Source organism: Lepisosteus oculatus, chromosome 10 (genome assembly GCF_040954835.1).
Source record: "Lepisosteus oculatus isolate fLepOcu1 chromosome 10, fLepOcu1.hap2, whole genome shotgun sequence".
In the NCBI taxonomy this organism is placed as follows: Eukaryota; Metazoa; Chordata; class Actinopteri; order Semionotiformes; family Lepisosteidae; genus Lepisosteus; species Lepisosteus oculatus.
In genome coordinates, this window is record NC_090705.1 from 2,219,291 (window position 1) to 2,246,734 (window position 27,444).

Genomic DNA, 27,444 nt, shown 5'->3' on the forward strand with positions numbered 1-27,444 from the left:
ACTAATTTTAGCAAAATAACCTGAAGGTCATATTGAAATATTGAAACACAATAACGTACAGTACACATCAGACAGCAGACTCAACATCTGGTTTTAATAAATTCTAAAACATTTAAAATTGCACTCTGCAATGCAATCCTTGCAAAAGTTAAAAGGGAAAGGGGGGGAGCTGATAGTTAGGGTGAGGCAAGTGAGATTGCAAATAAAGGGGTATTTGAATAGTACAGTAGGTTTGCACATTTTCTTGCACATAAGAGAAAATGTCTTCTTGAACTGTATGAGTGCCATTTTAATCACATTCAAACAACTACAGCACTCAATACACTCAGAACTCCTGGCACAGTAAGGACAAGCAGACAGTGTTACATTCAGTGATGATTTATTAGAATATATTAAGTTTTACAAATTTCACTGAAGCTCAGTGAGAATACTACAAACCACACCACGAAAGGAGCAGGCATGGTATGTGAAGCAGTTCTGTGAAGGAAGCTAAATTGGCAGCAAAACTCAAAATGCTTTTACATAAACATAACATGTGCAGTAATACTGGTAACACTAGGTTATACAGGTCTCAACCCTGACCAAAGTATTCATTGTTATAACCATACCATTCCATTGGAAAAAAGAAGGCGTCTTAATTACATGGGAGACAAGGCATTCTCTGGCCAGCAACCTAATCATGGCCTCAGGGGAGCCATAATGATGAGACAGATCCTGTACTTCACCCAAGGAAGGAAATAAGAACACAGAACGATCCGAGTCAAACCTTGTCAGACGCAGACACTACCAACAGTGCAACAAAACACGGTCTCTGCTGAAGCACAGCTACTGCATAAAATCACAAACAAGGTGTCTGTACATCTTGCAATTTAAATTATACTCTTACAATTAAACAGTACACTGGTCGTACTGCATGCATGGCACTTAGTGATGTGGGCATTGTGTTTGGCTTAGTAAGTTTGATTATCTAGAGCTATATATATATTGTACTCAATATATACATAATATATACATACTGTATTCTGTATATATGCCATATTCCATTTTCCCTTTGAACCTTTTTTCTTTACAGTGATCTCAAGAACAAACTATAATCACATTCACAATATTTAACGTATACATTTCGCATCTAACACCTACGCTACATGTCACCAAATTCACTTTTAATCAACAGCCTTAAAGGACTAAGTTTCCCTCTCAGGAAGGTGTGGAAGTGAGAGTTCTACAGAACTATTCTGCACCATCTAACACAACACAGACTTGTCAATATAGTGCATATTAAGATGACAGTTTAATGTTATATATTTGCCTGCTTTATAGATTAAACTGGCCTTTAAAGTAATTGAATACATTGAAATAAAAAATGGGCATGATCTGGATTTATGAAGTCAAAATATCATAGCCAACTTCTTAGAAAAATACTACTCTGGCTATAGTGTTGAACTCATTTTAATATGTTTGGAAAATAAATTATGGCAAAAATACATAAGATGTGTACTGACAAAGCTTGCTAAAAGGCAAAGAAGTGGGGAGCAGCTGAAAAGTTCAGCTCATTACTTTTACAATGCTAACATTATGAAAAGCCAAGTTTAAATCTCTAGTCAGCACAAATCTGTAGTCACCACTGCAACCATTTTCATAAAAATGTTGACGAGGTCTTTTTATGCAACTGTAGTTGCCAGACATACAATCTTTATGTGGCTACAAGTTTAAACTAGGAATAACTAAGCATACCTAAGCACAGATATACAATGGCCTCATTCACTAAATCTTAAATTTGCTTGGTGAAAACAGGACTTATTCTGTTATTTTTCACACAAACACATTCCTGTTGTTCACAAACCTATTACATTTAATCTTCAACACATAAAAGATTCTAGTTTGGAAACAAGGTCTTTGTGTGCGAAAATGGGTGAAATGCATTTGAAAGCCATTAGATGAAATGGAGAGAAAAATGTCTACAGGGAAGAAAGAGTATTCCACAAGGAGAATGACATTATGACCGACCTACAAAAATAAAATGTATCTGAAGGGGGAAAATGAACAAATGTGCCACTGTGTTAAAAAATGGCCTGGAAGCATAAAGCTAACAGAATGGAAAAAATATTGACATCAGCCACATATAACAGCAGCACAATGTCCGCTGCAAAAAGGGACACCACATCCCGGGAATGTTTGCTACTGCATTACCCGAGTAATAGCAGCCATCGCACTCAGTTTGGACACTACGGGATTTCTGGGTCATGGAAAACGGGACCTACTGTAGCTTGTCCAAAACCAGCCTCAGCATTCGTTCTACAAAAACAGTCCAAAAAAAATTATTCCCCCGCCATTAACATTACTTCTAAAATATTTTCGATACACGTTTCATTCTGATTCCTATGTTAACTCTTCATGATATTAATTAGAGAATCATTATAGATGCATGATCAATTCTGAGCTAATTTTTGCAGTATACGGTGCATTTCTGATGGTTGGTTTTTTAGGAGCATATGAACGAGGTACATTCCTGTGACATACACTCGGTGTGGTGTGGTGTCCACGGTGATTACCCCTTTCTGCACTAGTGTACGCTAGAGTGTTTTCACACGATGGCAGACAGCACAGGGTGCTAATAGAGGTAAACTGTGCTGCTGCAGCGTGCAGGCCGCGTGTGACCCCAGAGCACCGCAAGCACGGCGAACACACTGCCATCGACAAGAACATGGTCAGGAACACTGCCGACAAGAGGAGGCCATTGGGTGCACCTAGCCCGTCTGAGAGCCAGCAGCAAACTCATCCGAACATCCCATCCAGTCAGATCTTGAAAGACACCAGGGCTCCAGTTTCAACAACACGACTGGGTACATTTTGTTCCACACTTCCACCAGCTAACAGGTTCACACCAGAGGGTGTGGAATCGGCTCAGTGTGGCCTCGAGTTGTCCGAGATGGGAGAACGCGAGGTGGAAAACAGCGTGCACTTGGATGATACTGCTGCCCAAAGGAACGGGTTCCCCGAGGTGCAGTACCACTGGTACGCCTGTCAAGCCTCCCTGAGCCATGGCCGGCAGACAAACCCAGCTGGAGCAAGTCCTGGCCTACCACCTTAGAAGTCAGGGCTTAATTTCCAAGTCACCTGCACTGTGAGTAATGAAATACAATTCGCACAGACAAGCCAAACCTCATCTCATCTAAGTACTGCAAATAAGGCTGACGTGAAACAAGCTCAATATTGTTTCAGAAATGGTAAGGAATTCTAAACAAACTAAAAATAAAAAACTTAGTGCCAAAAAATGTATAGAACATAATACCAAGGCAGGAAAACCTAATTAATTTCTTTAAAAAAAGGTCACTTTTACAATTTAAAAGTATAAATAAATAAGATCAAACATCCTGTTCAAACAGAATACAAAAAAAATTACTACGCTGAATCAGTTTTCACTTCCACACCTTGTGGCTGGAAAAACTTTTGCAGTTTTACTTTACGAACAGCATCATAAGTAGCTTCATAAAATTGAATCTCCAGGCTTAAATAAAGGTGGAGGACTGTTTCCTAAAATGTGGTTCGTTACAAAATGCACAGAAATCACACCAGACTACACCATGCCCTTGTCTCTACGACCAAACGTTTAGCTGTAGCTGAGCTGGACCTGAGTAGCTGCACTTCTATTGACAATGATAAAGAGGACAAATCAATCACTGTCCCCCAGGATTTCCAATTCCTTTTTTTAATTTTATTTAGGCAGCCTAGATACATTCCTGTAAAAAAATAGTATTTTTCCTGATCATTACTTTTTTTTTCCCCCCAAGATGAACTTGCTGCTCTGTGCACTGTATGTCCTTTTGGCATACTATTACAAGGGATAAAAGGTTTCCACGTAGCCAGGCCTGTGCAGACCACTGCGGTCACATCAGGCACAGTATGTCCAGGTCCGCCTAGTGTCAAGGCCAAGGGTAGCTGCACTGAAACACAAAGTCCTCAGCCCAGTGCAGCCATAGCTAATGTAGGTGGTGGAAATGGGGCATTAGGAGAATCTGTGAATCCCTAAAAACCCGAACAGTTACAGTAGTGGCTTGTTTTTCTGCTATGAAGTCACAAAGTCACAAAGAACGTAACCATTGCTGCATAGACGGGGAAATAACTTCACCTTTCAACTGTCCATCAGAGATTGCTCTAACCCTCCCCCACCCTGTAGTACTGTCGAATGATTGTCAACACACTGTTAAAGCACAACAGAAAAGCAGGCCTGTCTGAACAGCATTCTCTGCCAATGCTACTTCTTGTACTAAATTAACAAATCTGAAAATGTCAAACACTTTAAGCTACAAATGGCAGTTTACAAAAGCATCAAATAAATGTTTTTAGAAAGCAATTTTTCAATAAAACGTTAATTACACATAAATTACATTGTACACACAAAATACGACATAGAAAATCTTTGATGTTCATTTTTAAATACATTTTGTAGGAGACAAAACATATTTCTGTATCAAAACTATAAAAACAGCTTTTTTTAAATTTCTGCAGGATATCACAATTCTAATTTTAAAATGTCTGAATATTTCTTTTATAGGAGCGATCTTGTTTAGAAATGCACGAGGCAGATGGCTCCTGTCACACTCTATGAGTGATGACCAGCTAAGTTTATAATAAAGTTGAAGTGCTAAGGGTTTCTGATTATTCAATCCCTTAAGAGTGCAATAACAAAGAAGTGTTCGACTCAATGCCAACCTTGGTCTTAAATTTTCTGAAACAGATACTTTCATACCCCAACAAGATACATCGATTAATATTACCTCATTGGAGGGAGGATCCAGTTCGGAACCATACACATGTAAACACTCCTACTTGCAACTGGCTTGAATTTGAACACATTGATGAAGAGCTGCATAGAACTGGCTAAAGGTATCAAAGCCTATTTCTTAACAAGATGAAGCATGTAAAAGAACAAGTAACATCACTTCAGATTGATCTTTAAATGACCACCTTAATTAATTATACAACAAAATGCTTACAATCAACAAAAACGTACAACCTGGATCCTGATAGGGCCCATAAACAAATTATTAATATTGCTTTTTTCTGAAGTTCAAAAAAAGTGTAGATATAAAATACTGTTGAAACAGGGTTGTTGCTTAACATTGTACAATGAAGTAAATACAAGAGACAATTTAGTAGTTAGCACAGTAATTAAATACAGACAGGTGCAATTATATCACTGTACAAAGTCTCCATTTGAAAATGGAATTGTAACATTAGTTATCATTGGTCAGGGGTCTTGTAAATGAAAGAAAAAAGTTAGTTCAAACTTCACTTTATATATAAAATATATATTCTTGTAGTTTTGATCAACAAACAATATTCAAATAAAATCACAGACAGCAACAGTCTTCTATGCCTGCTTCTGCTCTACAAATGAAGGACTCTTAGATAGTGCAGTTAAAAGATTTGGGGCTGCTAATCTAGTGCATTTTATTACCACGTATTATGTTTCAAATCCATTTTTTTTTCCAAAAAGTAAGCCAAAACGAAGATTTCTTATTTTTACATTACAGGTCAATACTACACTTTCACAAAATGTGCAAGAAAGCAAACTGACCTTGTACAAGGAACAGCATTATGCACAACGCAAACAGCCCCTGTTCTTGTCTTTCATGGCTCACAGAAGCCCTTCACACTCCTCTAAAATGAAACTGTCCTTCAAAGGCAGCACCACTCCAGACAGATGCACAGGAATAAGCACTGGGCTCAGAGTTACAAGAATCACGCCCCCCACCCCCCTCAGTCAGGTCTCAGTGATGGTGGAGAGGCTGTGTTGGTTGAGAGCAGTCCATCATCCCAAAGGATTCTGGATAGGCATCACTGCTGCTGCTGCCATCATTTTCATTTTGAAACTGAAACAGGAAAAAAAAACATAAGGTGCAATTTTTAAAACGATACAGACAGTTGCGGCAAAAAATAAAGTTGATTTACACTGTGCAAGTGCACAACAATCCTTAACTAGCAGCTTCAATACAAATTAATATTCATATCTTCCATAATGGAAAAAAGTGACAATACAGCTTTATCATTATGGAAATAATGCACTTCTAGAGGATTACAAAGTCTTCCATCTCCTACATATAGATCAAATAAGTAGCACATTGTTATCTTTGTCATAAAAAATACATTAAAGCAAATATAAGGAACGCAACTAAGGAACACGGCATGGGTGTATGGCACACAAGTTAAACACTTGCATCACGCATGATATCGCTTACCTTTGCCAAGAATGGCTGCTGTCCCAGAGGGCTGAACAACATTTGATTCACCATATTCGGGTCACTAGTGCAGTTGGACTGACTTTCTGGCAGATACTGGTACATTGACATTGCACCTGTATAACATGTCTGTGGACTTATTATACACTCCTGATCCTTTGGGAGTGGCTCCAAACTTTCCAGGAAATCCTCTAGCTCCTGGGTGTTGAGTTCAGTTACTGGACAGGACACATTTGCGAGGTTCGCTGGCTGAGGTTGTCCACCTGCAGGAACTGCTGGCTTGTAAGGCATAAAGTCCTGATTACAGGCAGTGGGGAGTATGCTGATCTCACTTTTGTAGGGGTAATCCGAAACAGTGCTTTCTAGCCCGTAGGGGCTGTACTGATGATTGTGCTGCTGCAGATGGAGCGGGGCAGGCTGCTGCTGGCAGCTGGCGGAGGGGGCGCCGGCGGGCTGCGCCCAAGCCGCGTGCATGCCGTTGACTTGCATGTGTCTCAGTTTCTGGCAGAGCTGCTGCTGCTGCAGGTACTGTGCGTTCTGCTGCTGCAGGGGATGCGGCTGAGGCTGAGGCTGAGGCTGAGGGAGCTGCGGCGGTGGGGGATACTGCCGTGGCTGCGGCTGCGGCTGCAGGTACTGGGGGCTCTGCTGTTGCAGTGGCAGCTGCAGCTGCAGCGGCGGCTGAGGGAGCTGCTGAAGCATACAGCTGGGGTTTGGGACCGGCAGCTTCTGCTGAGCGCAACTGGAGTACATGCAATCAGACTTTTTATTGAGCGATTCCTGCACATAGGAGAGGATCTCATCCGCAACGTTTGTAATATCTCCAGGCTCGTCCCAATCAACTTTCAGGAACTCCTCATCCTGCTGCAGGATCTCAAGGTCTTCCATGCAAATATCCAGGTTTTTCATGAAACTGAACAGATCGCTGCTTTTGCTGTCCAAAGAGCTGTCATCTGGCTGCTGCGTTTGCAGATTGTTTCTGGAGACTGACAAGAGGCTGTCCTGCCAGTTTCTGGACAGGATGTCATTCAGATCTTCTCTGGTGTCACCGAATATGCTCGACTCCAAAGAGAGTGTGTTTTGTGCCGGGGAGCAGACGTAAACAGACTCGTCTTGTTTCAGCATGGCACCTAAAAGGGAGTTTGGATCCAAGGATTCCTGTTCTGTTATTTTCAATGAACCTCCCACCGTGAGCGAGGTTTTGGCTTTTCCTAATGTGGGGTCATTTAGAGACATTGAGAAGGTTGTCTCGTACAGCACAGCCTCCCCAGTAGCAAAGCTGAAAGGCAACTTCAGATTTCGTTTCTTAAAGTTTTCCAAACCCTCTTCATCGCTGAGGAGGAAGCAATGAAAATGCTAGTTAAACAAAGCTTTAAAAAATACAGAACAATCAAAGTAAACGTCAGCTTTTTTATAAGCGAAGATATGAAAATGATTTCATGATATGCCAATAGTATACATTTCTAAACATACGTGAGAGCGCGTTGTGTTGCTATTATGTAATCTGGTCTTCCATTTTTGTACACCAGACGTGCGTTTGCCTGGACCCAGGTCCATCTGTTCTTTTTGGTTAGGAGCCTGAAGACTGTCATTCCACTTTCTCCTGTCTTGATCACTGCAGGAGAGAAAATTTTGCTATTAAAATGGAGTATATTACCATTTAAAAGGGGGGGAAGATACCACACTACCCATTAGCATCGACGTGGAATTCAAACCTTTGTACTGTATGTACATCGTTTACCACTCATTAAAATCAGACCTGCAGAATTCAAAGAATGGGTAATTTTTTATCCATTTATTACAACTACTCCAGCCCTGCAAAAAGATAGAAAAATAACTTTTCTTCCTGAAATTAAAAACAAAGCGGCATTATACTTTCAAAAGCTGGTCTCTGTGAACACAAAGCAGCAGCTGTTGTCCAAGTTGGCACCATGACGTGCGAGTAGGAGAGGGCTTCACAGTGAAGTCTTGCGACTGTTCAAAGACGCTTTCTTCAAGACCTCAGAGTTCACAGTTCTTTTCAACAGGTGCTTTGATAACTATGACGGGTCAACCATGTTACCTAATACTAACACTTTGGAAACACTTAATTAAAAAGGAAACATATTTCAAAAAAGATAAATAACTCGAAAATAGTAATTACCCGCTGAATATGCTTCTCAAATCATTAGCTGTCTACAGAGTAAATGGGGAGAAAGACCACCTTGCCACATTCAAACACGCCCTCATAATATCTTTAATCACAGAAGAACCTCTGGGTTGTGGGAATATGGAACAAGTTACCAAGCCGTGTAGTTAATACCTGGCTTGTTTAAAAAAACAGTTGAATCAGATCCCTGATCAATTAACTAATAACTACATTTTGGGACAGATGGAGTGAATGAGCTCTTCTCCTATAAAACCATTTTTATATTGTTAATCTATTTACATTGCTATCTATTAAATTGTACAGGCTCATCACATACTGTGTATAAATCATGTCTGAGACATTAGGGAACTTAATAAATTGTTATGTGACATTAGAAAATGCGACAAATAATTATTAGAACCCAATTCATGCGATAAATATCTGTGGTGTATTAAATGGCTTTTTTTTAATCATAATTTTGAAGAGACGATGGACATGGAACATCAGACTCACTCCGGATATGGTTTTCTGCACAATACAGCATGTCGGCAGCATGAATGAACTGATACCCCGTTCCACGATAGCACAACTCTGCTTCTGTGTAGCCCAGCACAATCTTCCCTCTGTGGGAAGGGGGGGGGGGGAAAAGAATAAACACAAACAAATTACCATCATGTGACATTTCTGTTGGCCTCTTAATGTAAGCATTTGTAAATCTCCGAAACATCAAAACACAGAAAAATCGAGGGGAAACGCGTCACAGATGCTTGCTTGCTTGCCAAGTCTCCAGCATCTTTCCAAACAAACTGCCCGTCTACTTTCTTTCAGGAGATTCAAATGTCAAGACGGCTCTTTAACAGGGCTACCTGTCAGATGGGCCTGATGGCAGCCAGGGCTCGTGAGCACCCACATCAGTCTCGCACAAGCACAGCAGCTGACAGAGGCAGGCCAGGACCTCACTGGAACTGGTTGGGAAACAGAGCTGACCAACGGCGTATGTGCCGAGACGAGTACTGGATCTGTCACCCCTCCCAGTCTTGCGCAGTTGTGCGAATCGCTCTCAAGAGTTCTGCTAAACATCTGGCTGCACATACATTCAACTTAGGAATTCTTACAATTAAATTCATGAGAAGCAGGCCTAGAAATCCATTTGCAGAAGACAAATGACGACAGACATGGGGCTTGTCCTTTATTGACGAATTTTCATTTTTCAAATCCTAAGTAAAGAGAAATCCAGCACCTAGATTCCCTCATATCCCGGCTAGGCCCAAGGCAGGCTGGAGCCTTGTTTCAGGGCCAAGGGTAGCACTGGGGTCACACGAAAGCTCCCTCCCGTGTGAGACAGCAGTGCATCACTGGGCCACTGAGCAAGGGGCTGTTCAGAACCACCAGCGAGTTTCTGAGCAGTGGGAGGACACTGGAAAGTGTGCCGAGTCACGCAAGACCGGAACTGAACCCAGGACCTGGGAGCAGTGAGTCAAGCAGGGAAAACTGCCACATTACAATGCTGCCAAGAACATGAAAATACATTTGTGAACTTACATGGCTTGATTTGTTTTACTTTATTTTAAAAGTGATCAGCTCTAGTGTTTATTAAGAGAATGAGCCTTCTATGACAAGCTGGTAATTTTGTTTTAAAACAAATGAAGTTCGTTTGGCAGGCTGGGGCTCTATCTCCACTAGGATATGGTAGTTTTCTACAAGCTGTACTGCTGCCTTATTTTTATTATGTTTTGGGCAATAAGACTGTTTACATTGTACTATTCCCAGAACTTACTAACGTAACAGTTTGTCTAGGAATGTATTACAAATCACATCAACTTACTCACACACAGTGTATAACCATGTATAATGTTGGGGGAAACTCAAGTGGTTTATTTTAAGCTCGTTTTTACTGTGGAGGAACAAAATGGCGAAGATGTAAAAATGAGTTGGGATCATCGGGCTCGATCCCAGAATTTGTACTCACTTGGCATCGCAAGCTGTGGGGGTGAAGTCCAGCTTGTGCTTGGTTCTGAAGATGAAGTTTTTGGTGCGAATCTCGAGAATGGAAGGAGGCTGCAGAGGGGCAGCCAAGGCAAACAGGGCCAGCTGAGGGGGGATGGCTGATCCGTCCTTCGACTTCCTGTTCTGTCCATGTAGAAACTTCAGGCGACCCTGAAAGTTCATTGCCTAAAGAACGCAGGGTAATAAATCAATCAGTACACGAGACATAGCAAAATGAATGTTTTGTTTCCACCTTTTAAACTGACTTGTAAAGAAGAAACCAATACATGAACATTACACCTTCAAATTCAAACATAAAACACTGACAAAGTAATGCCATCAACACATCAGCATTTCATCAATTTCCCTTCGGGATCAATAAAGTCTTATCTATCTATATCCATCAATATTTTGCACCATCTGAAAATTATTATTGGGAGACTAAATCAAGACCTAGGCGACATCTGCAGATTATAAATTTGCAACTGCATCTGCAACTATAAATTGTTTCCTGCTTTTAATAGACTAGTTGTGAAAAGGATTCACAACAGGGTAAGATACATTAAAAGTGCAATTTAAGGGCAGCGGTGTGGAGCGGTGTTTAGGGCTCAGGTCTTGTAAATGTAAGGTTGTGGGTAAAATTCCTAGGTTGGACTTTTTTCAGCAAGGAACATCAATCGCATTACTCAACCTAAATACCCAGCTGCATAAATGGTTACAAATGTTAAACTGCTATTGATAAAAGTATTAATAAAATGATTTTAAAAACGTATAAAATAACAATAGGAAACTCATTTTACGTAGTGCCAATTGTGTTTGCTTTGGTTTCTATGATGTATTTGACGCAACTTAATTCATCTTGATTGAATGGATTGACATTCCATTTTTAGGAATGTCCACATAATCGGAGAAAACTGGCTAGAACATTTTTAGATATTTTGATATTTTGTAAATTCTATTCTATAAAGTATCAACTAAATAACAGCAAATGAAAGAGCAAGAATTAAAAAAATATATAAATATTTGCTTAAGGTAATATACCCGCAGCATACATGCCAGAACAATTTAAACAAACAAATATTGTATCTTTTTGGAATTACAAGGTTATTCAGAGACCTGTCATTTTATGAAAACAGCTTAACAGAGCACCTTACAAGGCTGAGAGCAGAACTGCAGGAGAAATCAGGCATCACAAACAATAAGCTGCAGTGTTTAATGATTATGTTATTACCTGTTACCACTGGTAGCCATAAGACTAAAAACAGATAGGAGCAAAGCAGTGCTTCTGTAGGCAAGCCTCAACAAGCTTGTGTGTGAGAAATTCAAATCACACTCTGCTTTCACTGATCAAGAAAAGCAGACTTTGAGATCCACCAGAATTATGAGATTACAGTGAAGTGCATTAGGCTCTGAAGAAGTGAATTTGGTGTCTTTTTTTTATTTTGCTGAGAGCTTGCATGCAAAGCTATCGGCAAGATGACTTCCTGTTCCCGATATGCAGAAGGGTGACCCTTAGCTGACCCTGAGAAAACGGCAGCAGAGAAGAAACCTCTCATTTAACACACCATCCTCTTGGGTTCAACCGGAATGTGTTGAATTTTTAACCCTCAGCTGCATTTAATAATCAAAGAAACTGATACAGAAAGCAAACTAAAGGGAACTTTGTTCCCTGTGGACTTAAAATAACTGAACTTTCATGAACATTTACTTAACGCCGATTCAGGTTCTTTTTAAGAATCCATCTTCACAGTATTTTTTTTCTACTCACAAGAAATCCTGAGGAGTTATCCAAAAGGCATCGTAGTCTGCAGACAAAGTTTCGTTCTAAGAACGTAGAATTCTCTGGAGGCAGATGCTCTGGACTGTAGTAGGTAAGAGGGAGAGCTGGTTCGTTGTCTGCAGCTGAAAGAAAACATTCTTTTATCAGTTCATTTAATACACATTAACTTTTAACAAGTGTGAACAGTAAAATACAACCGATAAAACCTTCTCAAGAGTGTTTTACAATGTCACAACTGCAACTCGTTACAGTGATTACAGTCAAGCAGCTTAGACCTGGTGACTTGGGTGTTCATTAAAAAGCTTTGCATTTATATAGTGGTTTCAACCCAAAGGATTCCAAAGTGATTTACATATAGCTGTGGACCCAATTCACCCACCACTGAAGTGCAGCACCCACCTCTGCATGGCAGCCATTGTGCACCAGCAGGCCAACTACACAGGAGATCAGGAGAAGCGAGAAATTACTTCAGATCAATTAAGGGGGAACTTTAACCTTGCCAGAAGGTCCAGGAGCAGAAAGGATTTTTTTAAAAACTTCTCATCCCACAACGCAGTGTAGCAAGTCACCATAATGAGTTCAGAAATTCCTGTCTTAGGGGGGGGGGGAAATGACAATGATTTGACATTTTAAAAAGTACTTGATATATATATATATCAGTCACAGATGCATATATCCCCCTTACTACAAGAGGGCTACAGAGTATGCAATTTAGTGAACATCATGCTTTTGAAGCCTAAATTATATTCTTAACATCAGGTGCCACGTCAACAATGTTTTAAACGTGAATTTCACACCCCTGGAGTGTCTAAGCTGCACTTCTCATATTTCAATGGGCTTAAGAGGAAGCTCACAGTTTTAGAATGCTAAATATTCTAATTCCTATTTGACTATCAACAGCTATGTTATGTAGAGAACATATGGCTTAACACCAAATAGCAAAAGCCTACACTGTTAAAATTAGAGAAATGAAACCATTCTCATACTAAAGATCAATCTCATACAACACCGATCTGAAAAGAATACACACTATATTGTACTCACAAATCACCCCCCATAACTAATATATAAACAAAACCCTGGAAACAAATCTACTAAATTTGTAAGCCTACATACAGTATAACAACTAACAATGCACATTTCTTTGCTGTATCAGAGTGATACTGTTAACACTGTTAAATGTCATGGGTAGGACTTGTAAGACACCACCACAGTAGGATCATTATGTTTCATCACCATCTTAAGCATTTGAAAGCAATGCAAATGAACACTAGGAAAAAAAGATGACCGCTTCTAGAAATTAAACACTTTAAGTGCCCGGAGGGCAATTTCTGCTAAAAAGCATTTTAAAAAATGAAACAATTGTCTGATGGCATAGGCATAAAGCATCTTCGGGATCATAAGTTTACAAATTATTTTTCTGTGATAGGCTGAAAAGACTTTTGTTTTAATGACTTTGGAATACCATCTTTCTTCGGGATAAATTACACACCACAGATATGTCTCTTGATAACAGCTGTTTGCTAAATAAAGTTCAGACAGTAAACTGTGAGTCATGTAGCATGTCTTCAGATGGGCAATGTAAGATGATCTGGTGCTGGAGTAAAAAAAAAACAACAAGTGACTCTGTAAAGGAACAGGGCCTCTGAACAGCAGGAACACTAATTGTGAGTCATTCTGAGAGGAGCATGAATTTAGGTTTATATGACCTGGTGTCACTTGGCCCATTGTCTAAAAACAAGGATTAATATGAGGTTTACTTCCTTTACGCTGTAACCTCAGGGAAATGCAGTGATAGACTGCTACAGGTGACAATTCAAATGCCCTAGGGTGGTGGCTGATAATTTGCACAGCCCATGGGACCTTGGAAGCCTTCAACGCAAGGGATTTTTCCTTCCGATATATTCAGCTCACACTCCTCCTACTGTCCACCATGTGCACTCTTTCCAGGCCAGCCAGCTCCCTCTGGACTCCACACATGCCCCCGCCTCTCAAACAGCCCCGCCTACCAGGCCCTCGCTCAGGCCAGTATCTGCAGTAACTGCTGCAGAAGGGTCCGACGTCTTGGCACAGATCTCGTCTCAAAATCAATCCAGAAATGTCTGAAATTAAATACTGTTAAACGATGAAGTGGGTGGTTGTATCCAAGGCCCTTAAAAAGAGAATGTAACACAGGAACCTGGCCCTGGGGTGAGACAGGCCCTGATGTGCTTGACAAGTGATCTTTCACTGTGCACAATTAACCCAGAAAAGCTCGATTCAAACTATGCCATAAGGGCGGAGCGGTGGCTCTGTGGCTCAGGATCTGCGCCTGTGGCTGGAAGGTTGCCGGTTCGTATCCCGGGGCCGCAAAGCTGGCGGAGGTAAGGAGCAGCCAAAGTGCAGCTCCACCTGGGCGGAGTGCTGCAGCCACTATGAGAAAATCCCTCAATCCAGTATGCCTAGATTAAACAAGCCTAGAGCGCAGTTTAGCCAGGTATCAGGTTAACAGCTTAAAACCTCAGAACAGCACCCTAGAATGATTAGGATGTTAATTAATGACCTTGTCCAAAAGACGGTACCTCCTACAATACAGAGTCCTCACTAACCATACTTTTAAGCGACCTGAAAACTGTGGACCAGAGGGAATAGTGCCCCCTGCTGGTCCACCAATATCACAATCTTAATGGAAACAGATTTTCCTTGGAAACCTCCCATCTTGGTACGGACCAGACGCAGTCTTGGTCATGTAATTATTTTTTTACACTGAAACTCTCGACGATGGACCTAGATCTGAAATTCTGCTTAATTTTCAAGCTCATCAAACAAAAGGGAATCTTCCACTATTGTTGCGACCCACGTCATATGCGAGCTTGGTATACTGCCAAACACTTAACACCCCTGGGAAGCATGTCTGGCAGTTTATGGAGCTCTTTTGTACAAGTAAATGTGCAAACCTACTGTAAGAATATTTGCAGTCTTAATTAATGGAATCTAAACACCAGGTATGCGATTTATTTTATTTAACCTTTTAACCTTTGCAATTTTAAATATTTTATCAATAATTAAAGCCAGAGACTGCTGCCTGTTTGGTATGTAATTGTGTTTAAATAATTTCACAGTCTTCAAGTTATTTAACCATAATTTAAGATTCTACTTTAATGCTTATAGCTATTTGCATTACAATGGGAGTTTTACATAGACTGTTCGTCATGTCACCAAAGACAGTGATTTATATACTGTAAATAGAAATAGTTTTGCAGTTTTTTATTCAAATTTTTGGTATTTAACCACTTTCTAAAAAGCAGTTTAAAAAAGCATATCAACTTAAATAAAGCAAAACCTCAGTTTAACAGACTGGAAAGAGCTGTCCATTATTGCTGATATTGTCTGATAACTCATGTGGGTAGTTTTTCGAGCCCATTCATTTTAATATGAGAAATATATACTTTATTTTAAGAATTGCACTAAACAAAGTTTATGAAAATTGTTTCATTTTCTTTTTTTAACCTAAATATACAAGCTCTTTATTTCATGCGTCAAACATGCTGTATAAAATTCGCTAAAGCATATGAAAAATATACATCTCCCATTGTAAGCAACCAATTTACTCCTATAGGGTATAACTGATCATTGTAAAACTATGCAGTATTAATTTTTACCTTGATTTATTACATATGCATTTCTCTGTTATTGCAGGGAAAGTTTGGTATTTCTGATTTTACAGACAAAATTCCCCTCCAGGGGATTTTGCTAAAGCGACATCAAGGGTTTACTGTACAATTCTGATTTCTGTCTGCAAAACTAGCTAACAGATTTTTACAAAATACAGTGCAGGTCTGCAAAAGGATGATGATTAAGGACTCCAGAAGAGCATACCGTGCTCACTTCTTTCTCATCTACTTGTTGCTGTATTACACGTCCAGCTCTCACAGAACAGGTTGTCACCGAATGATGTGATTTAAATATCTTGGAATGACAACTTATAATGTTAATTTCTGGAACATGCACAGGTTGGATTCACCCATGTTCAGATTTTATAAAGCACATAAACATTTGCATCGCTTTACTTCAGGAGAGCCATCTCAAGTCTGCTCATGTTCAAGATTTCAGAATAAACACTGTACAGTCATTGCACATTCTTGCACACTTAATAGAACAAAGGAGATGCTTGTAGTGGTTGATAGGAAGATGAATATTGCCATCAATGGTTTCACAATTAATCCCACTGGCATTTTTCTGTCAAGTCATGGTAAAGCTAAAAGTATTAAGATGTGCTTCAGTTTATGTACCCGATGTTTCATTGTTTTCTTACATTTTTTGTTAAGAAATTGTTTTGAATATTAAGTATAATGAAAATATGTAGGACCAATTCAATGCTGTTCCAATTAGAAAAAGAACATAGATACTGTAAGTAATGAAGTAATTATACAATGCACATAAGACTGAAAGAGACTATGTGACATCTTTGCTGCAAATTGGTGAAAGACAAAATAAACTGTTAAAAAAGGAGTTTAATAATAAACTAGTGCCTTTACACACGATCAGACAACAGCTGAGATAGCATTTACAGTTGTTTTAACACTTCTATTTCTATAACTGTACAATGCACTAGATAGATTTTTTTAGTGGCACACTCTTTGCACAATACTTGTGTTAAGAGTGAGATACTTTACTGTTTATTTTTAAAGACTGAATAACAAAGGCATCAATGCAACGTGTTTGGATGTTTAATGCCCAACAATGGGAGTACTAGTTTCTTCAACAAAATCATTGTAATGGCCTTTAAAATGACAATGTCATTAATCTAAAGTGAAAAAGAGCTGTACAAGAGAACTAAAGGCAAATAAGTCCAGTGGATAGAAACAAATTCAAATAAATCAATGCTCATCCAGCATAAAACCAATCTAAGAGCATAAATAAAGAAAATCAAATCAGGTTGTGCTTGTGTAAAAGGAAAACACATTCCAAGATGAACACTGCTGCTTGCTTTAAAGTATGACTTTGACAGTCACATTTAACAAAACAATGGCAACAGTTCGTACACTATCTCTTAGTTGTAATAATTACAGGCAACTGCATTTCTGACACTTTCTCTCCTTTTTTTTTTAAGGAAAACACACATGCCTCAACCCACACACAGTATTTTGCATTAATGAGCCAGAAGCTAAGTTAAAAAATACTGCCCTATAAATATTTTACAGCATTACACAACGCACCCCGTCACATTTGTTGGCTGTACTGTTACAATGGGGGGGGCACATTGTTGTTTGGATAAATGACCAGTGCTGGAATGTTGTACTCCGGAGTTAAGGTCAGGGACACGCGGAGTGACACTGATAGCAATCACACACAGTGCACAAGGCTCACCTTGTCTCGAATCTGGAGGCATCTGGGGATTCAGAGCCCAGTGAAGCTGCCGCTGAAATTCTGCCCTGTCTTCGGTGTGAATGAGGTCGTAAACACTCTGATGAATAACATCTGACTGAAAGAAACAAACACGCAGAAATAGCTTTAAAATAAAGTGCAAGCTAATATAAGTGAAAGAAGCCACTCGTTGCCGACTGATTCAAAACACATATGCTGGAAAACACAAACTCTTCTTTGAGTCTGTAAGTGCTCAAATTGCTGTCAGACTGGGAAAAAAAAAAACTTAAACCGGCCTTAAAAATTCCAAGGACCAAAGCTTTCAAACTGGTTTCATATCTTTCTGGGTGATAAAAGCATACGTACAAGCTTACTGGTCACGTTTAGAGCGTGTCATTCAAAAGCACAGATACTGGAAAAAGGGTGAGGTGTACTGTTACATATTAAAAAGAGAATTCAAACTCAGGAACTTAACAGAGAGAAATCAAAAGTCTCAGAATCGGTCCAAACTCGGAAAAAAACGTTCTAAAGGTATACTTTTTGGATAATGCTACAAACCAACTAAATGCATATTTTAATTTTAACTAATAATTATAATTTAACTTGCGTAAGAGAAGATATACTGTAGTGTGTATGGGAGACTTCAGCTTTTTCCACAGACTGGGAAAAACCCATAGAAATGTCAACAGTAGAAAATGAAAAGGCAGACAGGGCTGAAGACTGCTACCAAGTTACTTGGAGTACCTTTAAGAAGAAATGTTTGTATATGAAGGCAGTGAGGCAAACAGAAGTGAAAGAACCATTATAATCATAATCAGTGTAAAGTTTATTCCAAGAGAGAACAAACCAAAAACCAAAAGAGTATCCCATATAATTCAACAAATTATATTATAAACAAATCTCAAAAAGAGAGATGAAAAGGAATAATGCAATAAAGCCTAAAAGGGGTTATTTCAGAACTATAACTGCAAAATAACTGCATAAGGATAAAATAAAATGCATCGAGGATTGTAAGGGGAAACGTTTAGACCATGAAAAGGAAATGGATGATGCAGTTGAAGTTCTTCACTCAGGTGTTCACTAAGGAAGAAGTCAACAACAGGCTTCAGGCAGCACAATGACCATTCTGTATTTCTGTATTAAAATCAACACACAAGAGGATGAAGTGTTGAAGGCCCTGTTCAAACTGTACTTAAGAGAAACAAAAGATGATATCTGGAAGCCACTGACAACTGCTCAAGACAATGGCAGTACCACCACCAGCACCAGGGATGGGTGGACAATGTCTAGTGCTCATCCGTAAGGAAATGAAATGACAGGATGAGATCAATTGAATCTGTTTAGTACAAACTACCAAAAAGGCTTGTTTGAAAGTATGTTTAGTTTAGACAAAGTTTAGTTTTAATTTAAATTTGTGTTCATGGCAAAAAGAAGAGAATTAAGGCTGTACTGGAGTATACCAATTCTATAAAATAATCATTTATATACTATAGCACATTTAACAGCAAGAATCTTAAATAGTATTGCCCTTTAGTCTGCACTGTTTTAGCACAAATGAAAAAAAAGATTTATTTAGCCTATAAGCTCTTTTATTAGCTCTTCACTGTAAAAGTACAAAAATAGCGATCAAAAAGTGGTTTTGCATGAGGGTATACCACTGTATCCTCTTAGGGCAGCTTTTAACCTCTGTGGTAGATAAATGCCTGCATGCTTCTATGTCGTGTGATAACCTGAAACTGCACATTACTTAACGCAATAGAAATATCAATGTTGAAATGTTGAAGACTGCTACTTAGAGGCTATATCTAACAGAAGGCACCTGTAGAGCAGAGAAATTTCTTTGAATTACGTGTTTTTATATACAGTATATACAATAAATATACATGCACTAATTCACGATCATGTTTTTTTTCATGTTGATGTCCTTAAAATAATGGCAAATCCATACAAAACTGTACTATAAAAAAAAACTGTCAGTCTTCAATAGTCTTTCCTTAACCCCCAAGGGAAATATCCCTTGTCCTCCTATACTTAACTCACAGTATTATGTTACAGCAGTCAACATGCTTAAGGCAAGTTTTCATCTATTATAAATTTGAAGTAAACACTTCTTATGAAATGCTACACAAACTGTATTAATTTCCACTTCAATTTATTAATCCCCTCTAGACTTTTGCCTGTATTTTGCTCTAACATGTTCCAAACCATAGCTCTGAAGACTTTTTATGGGGTATTAATCAAGTATTATTTTACAGTCTCTTCTCTCAACATATTGCCAGTTTTTAAAATAAATACAAGTTAATGCAAATACATTTGTCATTTAAAAAAAGCTAAAAAAAACACAATTGGCAATAAGTCTATATAGTCTAGCATGCGGAGAACCGAGCACTGCCACAGCACGGTAAAAGAACCTCCATCGTATAATAATGATTTAATAATTGCTTACACTTATGCTTCATTCTACAAAAAAATATTTTACAGTCTGTCAATTTACATGATGTGTTCTCAGAAAAATCAATGAAGTATATCTGTAGTATTTTACGATTAAATGTGAAATGAAAATGGTCCCTTTCTGAAAGTTTTAACAGCACATTATTTTTTAGAATGACATACGGGGCTTTCCACAAATCTGAAATGAGTTGTTCTTGTCTTCTAAGCGTTAATAAAAAGGCTGCTTTCAACAGTTTCCTTGTTTCATGAGACTGAGCAAAAGGTTTCGTTGTACAGGCAGTCTCTTAAGCTAACCTCTTTTGCAATAAATATTTAAACTGCCAGGGAAAACAATGTGGCTTAACTGGCTGAAGGATGATTTCATGCAATGTAAATACTCCAATAGCAATAGCACCCAGGAGTTTAAGCTCAATGGTGAATCACGTATAGCACAGCCCAATGTTTTCCCAGTTGAAGGTAACTCTTAGTACTTTACCCCCTTGAAGTTATCTTTCAGTTTATTTTGTACACCCGTTGAGAAAAACAAGCTGTTGCTCGTCGCCTCCTGTAATGTTTTTTCTAAAGCTGTTCAATGCTGAGATCTTGAGAACAAGAAGTGAGAAAGAAGGGATTTCCCCTGCGTATAATTTGATTAGACAATACAGATTTACTTTAGTCATCTTGTAATAGATAATCAGGTTTTAAAATAATGATTTATCCCTCATTTACCAAAATGAATGTGTACATATATTTTGCACACAGCTTTGCTGCCCATTTCTCTAAAGCCCTTCAGTCTGTGAACTGACACATTGCTTTATTCAGCACTTACTGTGAATCAGACATTCATTCAGGACCAAAGTGGCCATTTAGCCTAATTGCTTCCATCCTAAACATGCTCTCTCAGGGGTGAGGAATTCAAGACTGGCTCATTTACAGTTTGTTTTGTTACAAAGTATAAATTTTTTTTTAATAAATCTGAGCAGCTCCGAATATGTCATTTCTCACTGTGTCCATTAATCTCAATTGCCGAAACCTATCAATTGCAAATTCCTTCACATGATAAGATTTTAACTCTTGCTTGAAAATATGTATTTAAGGCCAGATTTAGGGGTTTATGCTAACCAGGGTGATGTGTATACATGTAGTGAATATAGGTAGATATAGGTTGGCATCACGAGACTAAGAACAACAACTCTCAGAATAAGGCATCAAGTGTCTAACATTGCTGCTGAAAAATGCAGTAAGAAATATTTATATACAGACTACTGGCAGTTTTGTGCTTCTCCCAGGCCGACTACAACTACTTTCACAATGGTTATTTCTCTTTTCCAAACGAGGGGAAGAATTCACCGATGACTATACTTCCTAAATAAATAAGGTTACAAACAAAAGGAGGCCATCGGCCCATCTAGCCCATTCTTCTTCTTCCTTTTACCAACAATTCACTCAATTATTAGACTCTTGTCCAGAGAACAGAACAAATGTTACTTGGATAGAAAAGCAAAAAATATTAATTGTTTGTCAGGCATGGCTTTGCCACGTAATACATACAAATGGATGTGCATGCATATCCATCTTCAATTGCTCCATCTAATGCATTCCTATATATACAGTATTTAGTGAAAACAATTTTTCATTGTTTTCAATAAAACCCAGTATTGGGCAGTGCTGGAAAATAAATGGTTAAGTCTCTTGGAAGATCATGGTGAAAAACAAATTACTCATACCTCACTGACCTTTAAATCTGTAAGATACACTTGGATCAAAACTATAATGTGTCATTGAAACGGAAAGTCTGTTCTTTTAGATTAACTTTTCCATCAGGCATTTCGGGCTACGGGCACTAGGAAAGGTTGCTTCTAGGCAGACGCTAATTGTGTTTATGTGACTAAGTCCATGACTCTATTATATGGGTGGTCAGCTGTGCGCAGTTTTTTTATACTTTAAGTTTTTAAGCAAGCACATGTGTGATCATTCTTGAAGACAATCAGGAAATTGCATTACATAGTAAAGCACACCGCGTACATTTAGACTGCCGCATTCTTGAGCTCTACTCATCGGCCAACAGCGCCCGTTCCAAATGGCTTATTACTTCAGGACATCTGCTTTTTGCTGCAATTCTGGTTTCTGCTTTAGACAGATCCAGTCCCGTACGGTGGCGTCTTCCCGATGCGCTGCTGTTGCTTCTACCTCACCCGGTTCTACAGCACGATACGGCTTTAGAAGAGCCACCACCTGCTGGCTGTCACGGCGCAGATAGTGCCAGAAAGCCTAAACCTCGTGGCTCAGCGTTCAGTTAATGCCCTTCTCTGGCTCTCTACCTCCCCATCAAATGTCATGTTCTTCAAGGAACTGTGTTCTTGTTCTATGTTTTATCATCAAAGACAGGGAATTGTGTGCAACAAGTAAGTAGTGTAGTGTGTGCACTAAAGAGGTTAGAAAAGAAAGAAAGGGTCACAAAACTCCATAGTTTAACAGCCCTGAAAACCGCTACCAACTTTCCAGTTGTGGTCAGGAAGTCTCTTGCTTTCTGTACATCCACGATGTACAGTATACTCTAGCTGAAAATGCTGGCCTTGTGAGCCCGTTACAAGTCGTAAGAAATTGCGACAAATGCCATGACTCAGGAGCCCTCCAGACATTTATGAGTAATTAAATTTAGGAATGCAATATGTGCTATACAACTGGTTACATCAAATTAATCAGGGCACAACCAGGCAAATGCCAGTGTAAGTTTGAAGATTAATTTACATACTGGAAACAATCTCAAGAGATTTGAGTCTATGATACTGAAACAGCACACTTCATCAAGCTGAGAAAAGTGGGAAATTACATTAATTTTATTTCAGATGTTATCCCACTAAAAATGCATTATGCATAATCCATTGTGGAAAAGGATTTAAATAGATATACCTGCAGAAAGCCTAAAAGGTTGGAGGTTCATTGCAGGGATCATAAAGAATGAAATAACCAGGCGAAAATAAAATATCCCTTCAGCAGGCAAAGCTCCGCCTCCCTCAGCAGGTGACAGCTGGTTTCCGACCTCTTCACACAACACAAGGGGAAACACAGTAACGTCTCTCCCTTCCTTGTAAAAGCTGAGCTCTAAAATAAATTAAAAAATAAAAGAATATCTATTTATTACAAATGACCTTTAAGGTTTTTGGCATTTGGCAACCTTTGTAATCTTCATATGAAGCTGAAATCTCTGCTGTGCACGGCATACTTTGCTGCAAAAAAAATTTAAAGCAAGCATCCACTGTAGTCCCCATAGAGTAACTGCTGAAAACACGGGGTTTACTTGCTGATAATTCTCCCGCCAAAAACCTTCACTATTTCATGTCTTCAGCTTGTTACTGTAGCTGCGATGTTTATTTACAGATAAGCAAATAGGAGAGTTTATAAGCAGATTAATTCTGTCTTGTAGTTGATCTTGTGTGAGCCTTACATATGTTGCTAATCCGTGAGTTTACAGTATAATTTTCCATTTCATAGCTTTGTCATAATATACTTTGTTGCCAAGCCTTTTCTAGTATCTCTCTCTCAGGGAAAAGGTTTCAATTTGCCTTGCTTTTCTTTTCCATTTATATCTAGAGCTACTGTGAATGTTTACTTTAGTTGTTTTGGGTTTTTTATACTTTGCATAGAAATAATTTCAACTGAACATGGAGGAACAAAGCCTTCCAAACGCAGAAAAGGTCATTTTTTAATTGAATGGAAAAGGATAGACTTATTTTTCAAGAACTTGGCTGTTACAAATAACAGGAAAGACACGACTGCATCTGTTATCTCTGTTGTACTATGAAGCCTACAGAGTGTCAAGCTATATGGCATTAAAGGAAATCAAGCACATTCTTGCTATCCAGTATAGACATTTCTGTATACTGTACTGGTTGTGAAAAACAAATGTCTAAATAAAGACCCTCAGTTTTAAAAGTGTTTTATAAACACAACATTATTGGGAAAATGCTCTACAAGAGGTCACTGTTGTACTCGGTGTGCAGCCAGAAGACACTGAGGATCAATATTTAGGGAAAACTTAATTAGGAGTCAGTTAAAATTCCACTGTGTTATTATAAAGCACACTAACAAAAGACATTAAACACATCATCGTGATATTCTGAGAATATTCTGTTGAAGTCAAAAATCTATTACACAACTACAACACTAATTTAAATTAGAAAGACAGGAACTTGAATTCAGGGTTTTTTTTTAGGCAATTAATGAAATACCGACAACACATGATCAGTATTAGAAATAAAATGGAGAGCACTCAACCAAGCACCAAGGGTGTCCAAATGTACATTGACACAAAAGATTTTTACAAAACTGAGCAACAGACCTCAAATCCTGAGAACACACGCATCTATTGTACTGTACCATACACACACGTATAAGTTTTAAAAATGAAAAATATTTCGTTAGCTACAGCTTTGTTTTACAAAACCATTCAAATTCTTCCTTTGCAAAGTTAAAGGCCAAAGACCAAAAAAAATATTTTACTTGGCATAAAATAGCATCTCAGTGTCCGCCAACATTAAGGAAATACCACAGCAATCATGTTCTCGGAACTTGAATTTCTCACGCAATTGTCGCCTATTTGAACAAAGTGCGAGTCGAGAAACAAGATCAAGAAATACTACTCTGTGGCAGGAAAGGAATGCTTACCTGATTAAATCCAAGGTAGTCCTGTATTGTAGATGATGCATAGAAGACAGCACCCTCAGCAGTAACCACCAAAACAAAGCCATTCAGAACCTGAAAAATAAATCAATGGAAGTATGGAAAAAGATTGATAAAAAGATTTCTAAAACAAAATCAGAATGTCTCAATGATTTTTTCCTTCACTATATTCTATATTCCTTTGTAGTCTAATTACTTAATTTCAAGCCAGATTCAATATTAAAGAGGAGATCTTAGTACAGTAAGTGGTGCTCTTCACAAAAGGCAATGTGGATACAATTAGAATGGAATGCGAGCAGGAATTTGCCAGTGGAAAGGAATTTTTAGTGAAATATCCTAAGTGATAAGAGCAGGAAAGTTAATGTCTTGTAACAGATAACATCTCAAAGAGAGTGAACAGACTGCAGGTTCACAGGACAGAATGAAAAATCTCCACATTAAAAATGCTAAATCCTTCCGATTTTGAATGTAACCGATTTAATCTTTTCCAACCATTTCATGAAACAAAACCAGCTTGTTTTACACAGACAACAAATCACATTAAAGCCCTAAATAAACTTTATTATTGTCCATAACCAGCCTTATGAATCTGATGACAATCTGATGTGGTCATTATTTCAATTTTCATCAGAACCAACAACCAAGTATCAAATAGTGGCAGTACCAAGCTTCTCTTTAGTAAAACCATCCAAACAAAAATGTTTTTTTTTTAAATAATTCATGCTTGCAGGTTGGTTTACAAAACAGACGATTAAATGTGAATTATCTCAATAAAAGATGAGCGATCCATTTCTCTCCATGTATTATACTGTAGGTCACTAAGAGATCCAAACAGTTACAATTATCCTCAATCATAAAGAAAGGCAACCAGGCGTACACCTTTCATTTTAAATTAAATGACTGATAGAAACTCCAGTGTTGGCCAATGAGCGCATGTCCGTACGACTGAATCCATTCCAATAGAAGTACAAGGGAATCACATTTCAGCAGAAATCAATAACACATCTTCATTGAAACAAGCAATTTCTAGAGAGTTCTAGTCTCAGCACCCAAAAAAGGTATAATTATGTGCAGACAGAAAGTACTTCATGCAACCAGATGTGAAAGACTTCCACAGAAAAGGAAACCGTCAGCCTACATGAGCCCAACCGTCAGACAGACGCGATGTACAGTATCGATATCTTATCAATGTACAGAATCGATCTTATACAACACGATAAGAACCTGCCAGCAAGCATTTATTTCACGTATTCAAAATTATAAGGGTACTGTACAGTAATATACTAAAAAATGACAATATATTTATTTTATTAATGATTTTTGAAGCGATAATATGCCTTCTGTTAGACGGCAGAGCTGTCAACATAAAATTGGAATATAAGTTTGATAACGTACTTTTACTCCAACATTGAGACCGACTCCAACAGCCCTTAACATTTTTATTTATTTATGATTTAGTTTCAAGACCGGTGCCAGCAAGCCGAAATAGCTTTCCGTTTCCCGCCCTTTATGCGAAGCAGTTCTCCAAGATGCTCTCTGGAGGTATTTAAAAGAAAACTTCCAGAGCGGCTCACCAGGTAAAGGTACTCATTTTAGCGCAGGATGAACGACATAACCATGTGCCAGAGCTAGGCAAATCCTGGTCATTGTTGGCTAGTAAAGTACAGAGAGGAATGAGCCAGCCAGGACCCTGCTGGGTCTCAACAACTCAGCGGCTGCCCTGGTGCTTATAGGCTAGTGGCACTGTCAGTGAACTTCCCGTATGGGGCGGGACTGCCTGTGACATTGTGAAAAAGTGATTGGCTAGAAAGTGGGTGGGCGGGACTAGTCAGGCAGAACTTCCTCTTTCTCCCCTGTGTGCAGTCACAGGGTTCACCTGCTGGAAACACAATTTGCTCAGAACCATCAGAGCACAACAAAAATAATTAGATTCTAAAAAATACCCCCCCCCCCATTTATGACCAATAAGAGTTGGTCTTATTTTTATTTTGTTTTTCTTCCACATGGATAATTTCCATGATGATTGTACCATTATCACCATTATTCAGTTTAAATGTCTAAGAAACGATTTATTTCTATCAAATATCACTGTACCATGGTGAACACCAGATGTTTTATTTTAGTATCCAAGACGAATGTGTTATAGTTTGGGAGGGTGTGTAGGAGTAGTAGTACATTTGTAGTTTCAGAATTGATTCTAAATGAAAAAACGTGACTACTATAGTAAAATACATTTCCTGTATTTTACAAATCACTTAAATCAGTGCAGCTTTTCTGTACTAAGCAAACTGCAGCATTCAAAACCCTTATTATTGCCGACATTAAGTAAATTTAATTATGGATTTAATACTTTGTGTAACTTAAAAATGTACATTAACTATACTTGACATCAAAGTTATATGCCAAATCATAATTACTAGTAAATGAAATAAGTAGCAAACAAAATACCAATGACATACTTAAAAGGGAATAAACTGTCACTATATCTTTTGCGGAATTACACATTATAAAGAACTGCAGAATCCAATCGTAAATAAAAAAGTCAATTTGAAGCAAAAGCAAAATAGATATGAAGTCATAACAGAAATGGAATTTCATTAAATTGCAAATCACAAAATTAAAACATGACAATTCTAAAAAGCAATACCATCCACATTTGACTGTTTTACTTTTACTTCGACACAATAAATCTCATCACATGACCAGGTTTACCAGTATTTAAACCGAGTTGTTTAGTTTTAAAAGTGTCCTTCTAGCATCCAGCACAACGAGTGCAGGGGAGTTATTTTTAAACAGAGGGGGGGTTTTCTCAGGCACGTACCAAACCCATATCCGGCAAGTTATGAAATATG

General features: G+C 38.4%; 1 protein-coding gene across 2 annotated transcripts in view; it reads right to left on the minus strand.

Annotated features, from left to right (window-relative positions):
- Window positions 1-362: 362 nt before the first annotated feature.
- The window catches only part of ahr1a (aryl hydrocarbon receptor 1a), a 65,903-nt gene continuing 38,821 nt past the window's right edge, over window positions 363-27,444 (minus strand). For both annotated transcript variants that reach the window (XM_015357947.2, XM_015357946.2), the window contains exons 4-11: window positions 24,578-24,667; window positions 17,483-17,597; window positions 12,122-12,255; window positions 10,337-10,539; window positions 8,881-8,990; window positions 7,713-7,854; window positions 6,243-7,572; window positions 363-5,876 (exon numbers count right to left, since the gene is read on the minus strand). In XM_015357947.2, coding sequence (XP_015213433.2) covers window positions 5,775-5,876; window positions 6,243-7,572; window positions 7,713-7,854; window positions 8,881-8,990; window positions 10,337-10,539; window positions 12,122-12,255; window positions 17,483-17,597; window positions 24,578-24,667 — 2,226 coding nt within the window. In that variant the 3' untranslated portion in view covers window positions 363-5,774. The remainder of the gene's footprint in view (window positions 5,877-6,242; window positions 7,573-7,712; window positions 7,855-8,880; window positions 8,991-10,336; window positions 10,540-12,121; window positions 12,256-17,482; window positions 17,598-24,577; window positions 24,668-27,444) is intronic.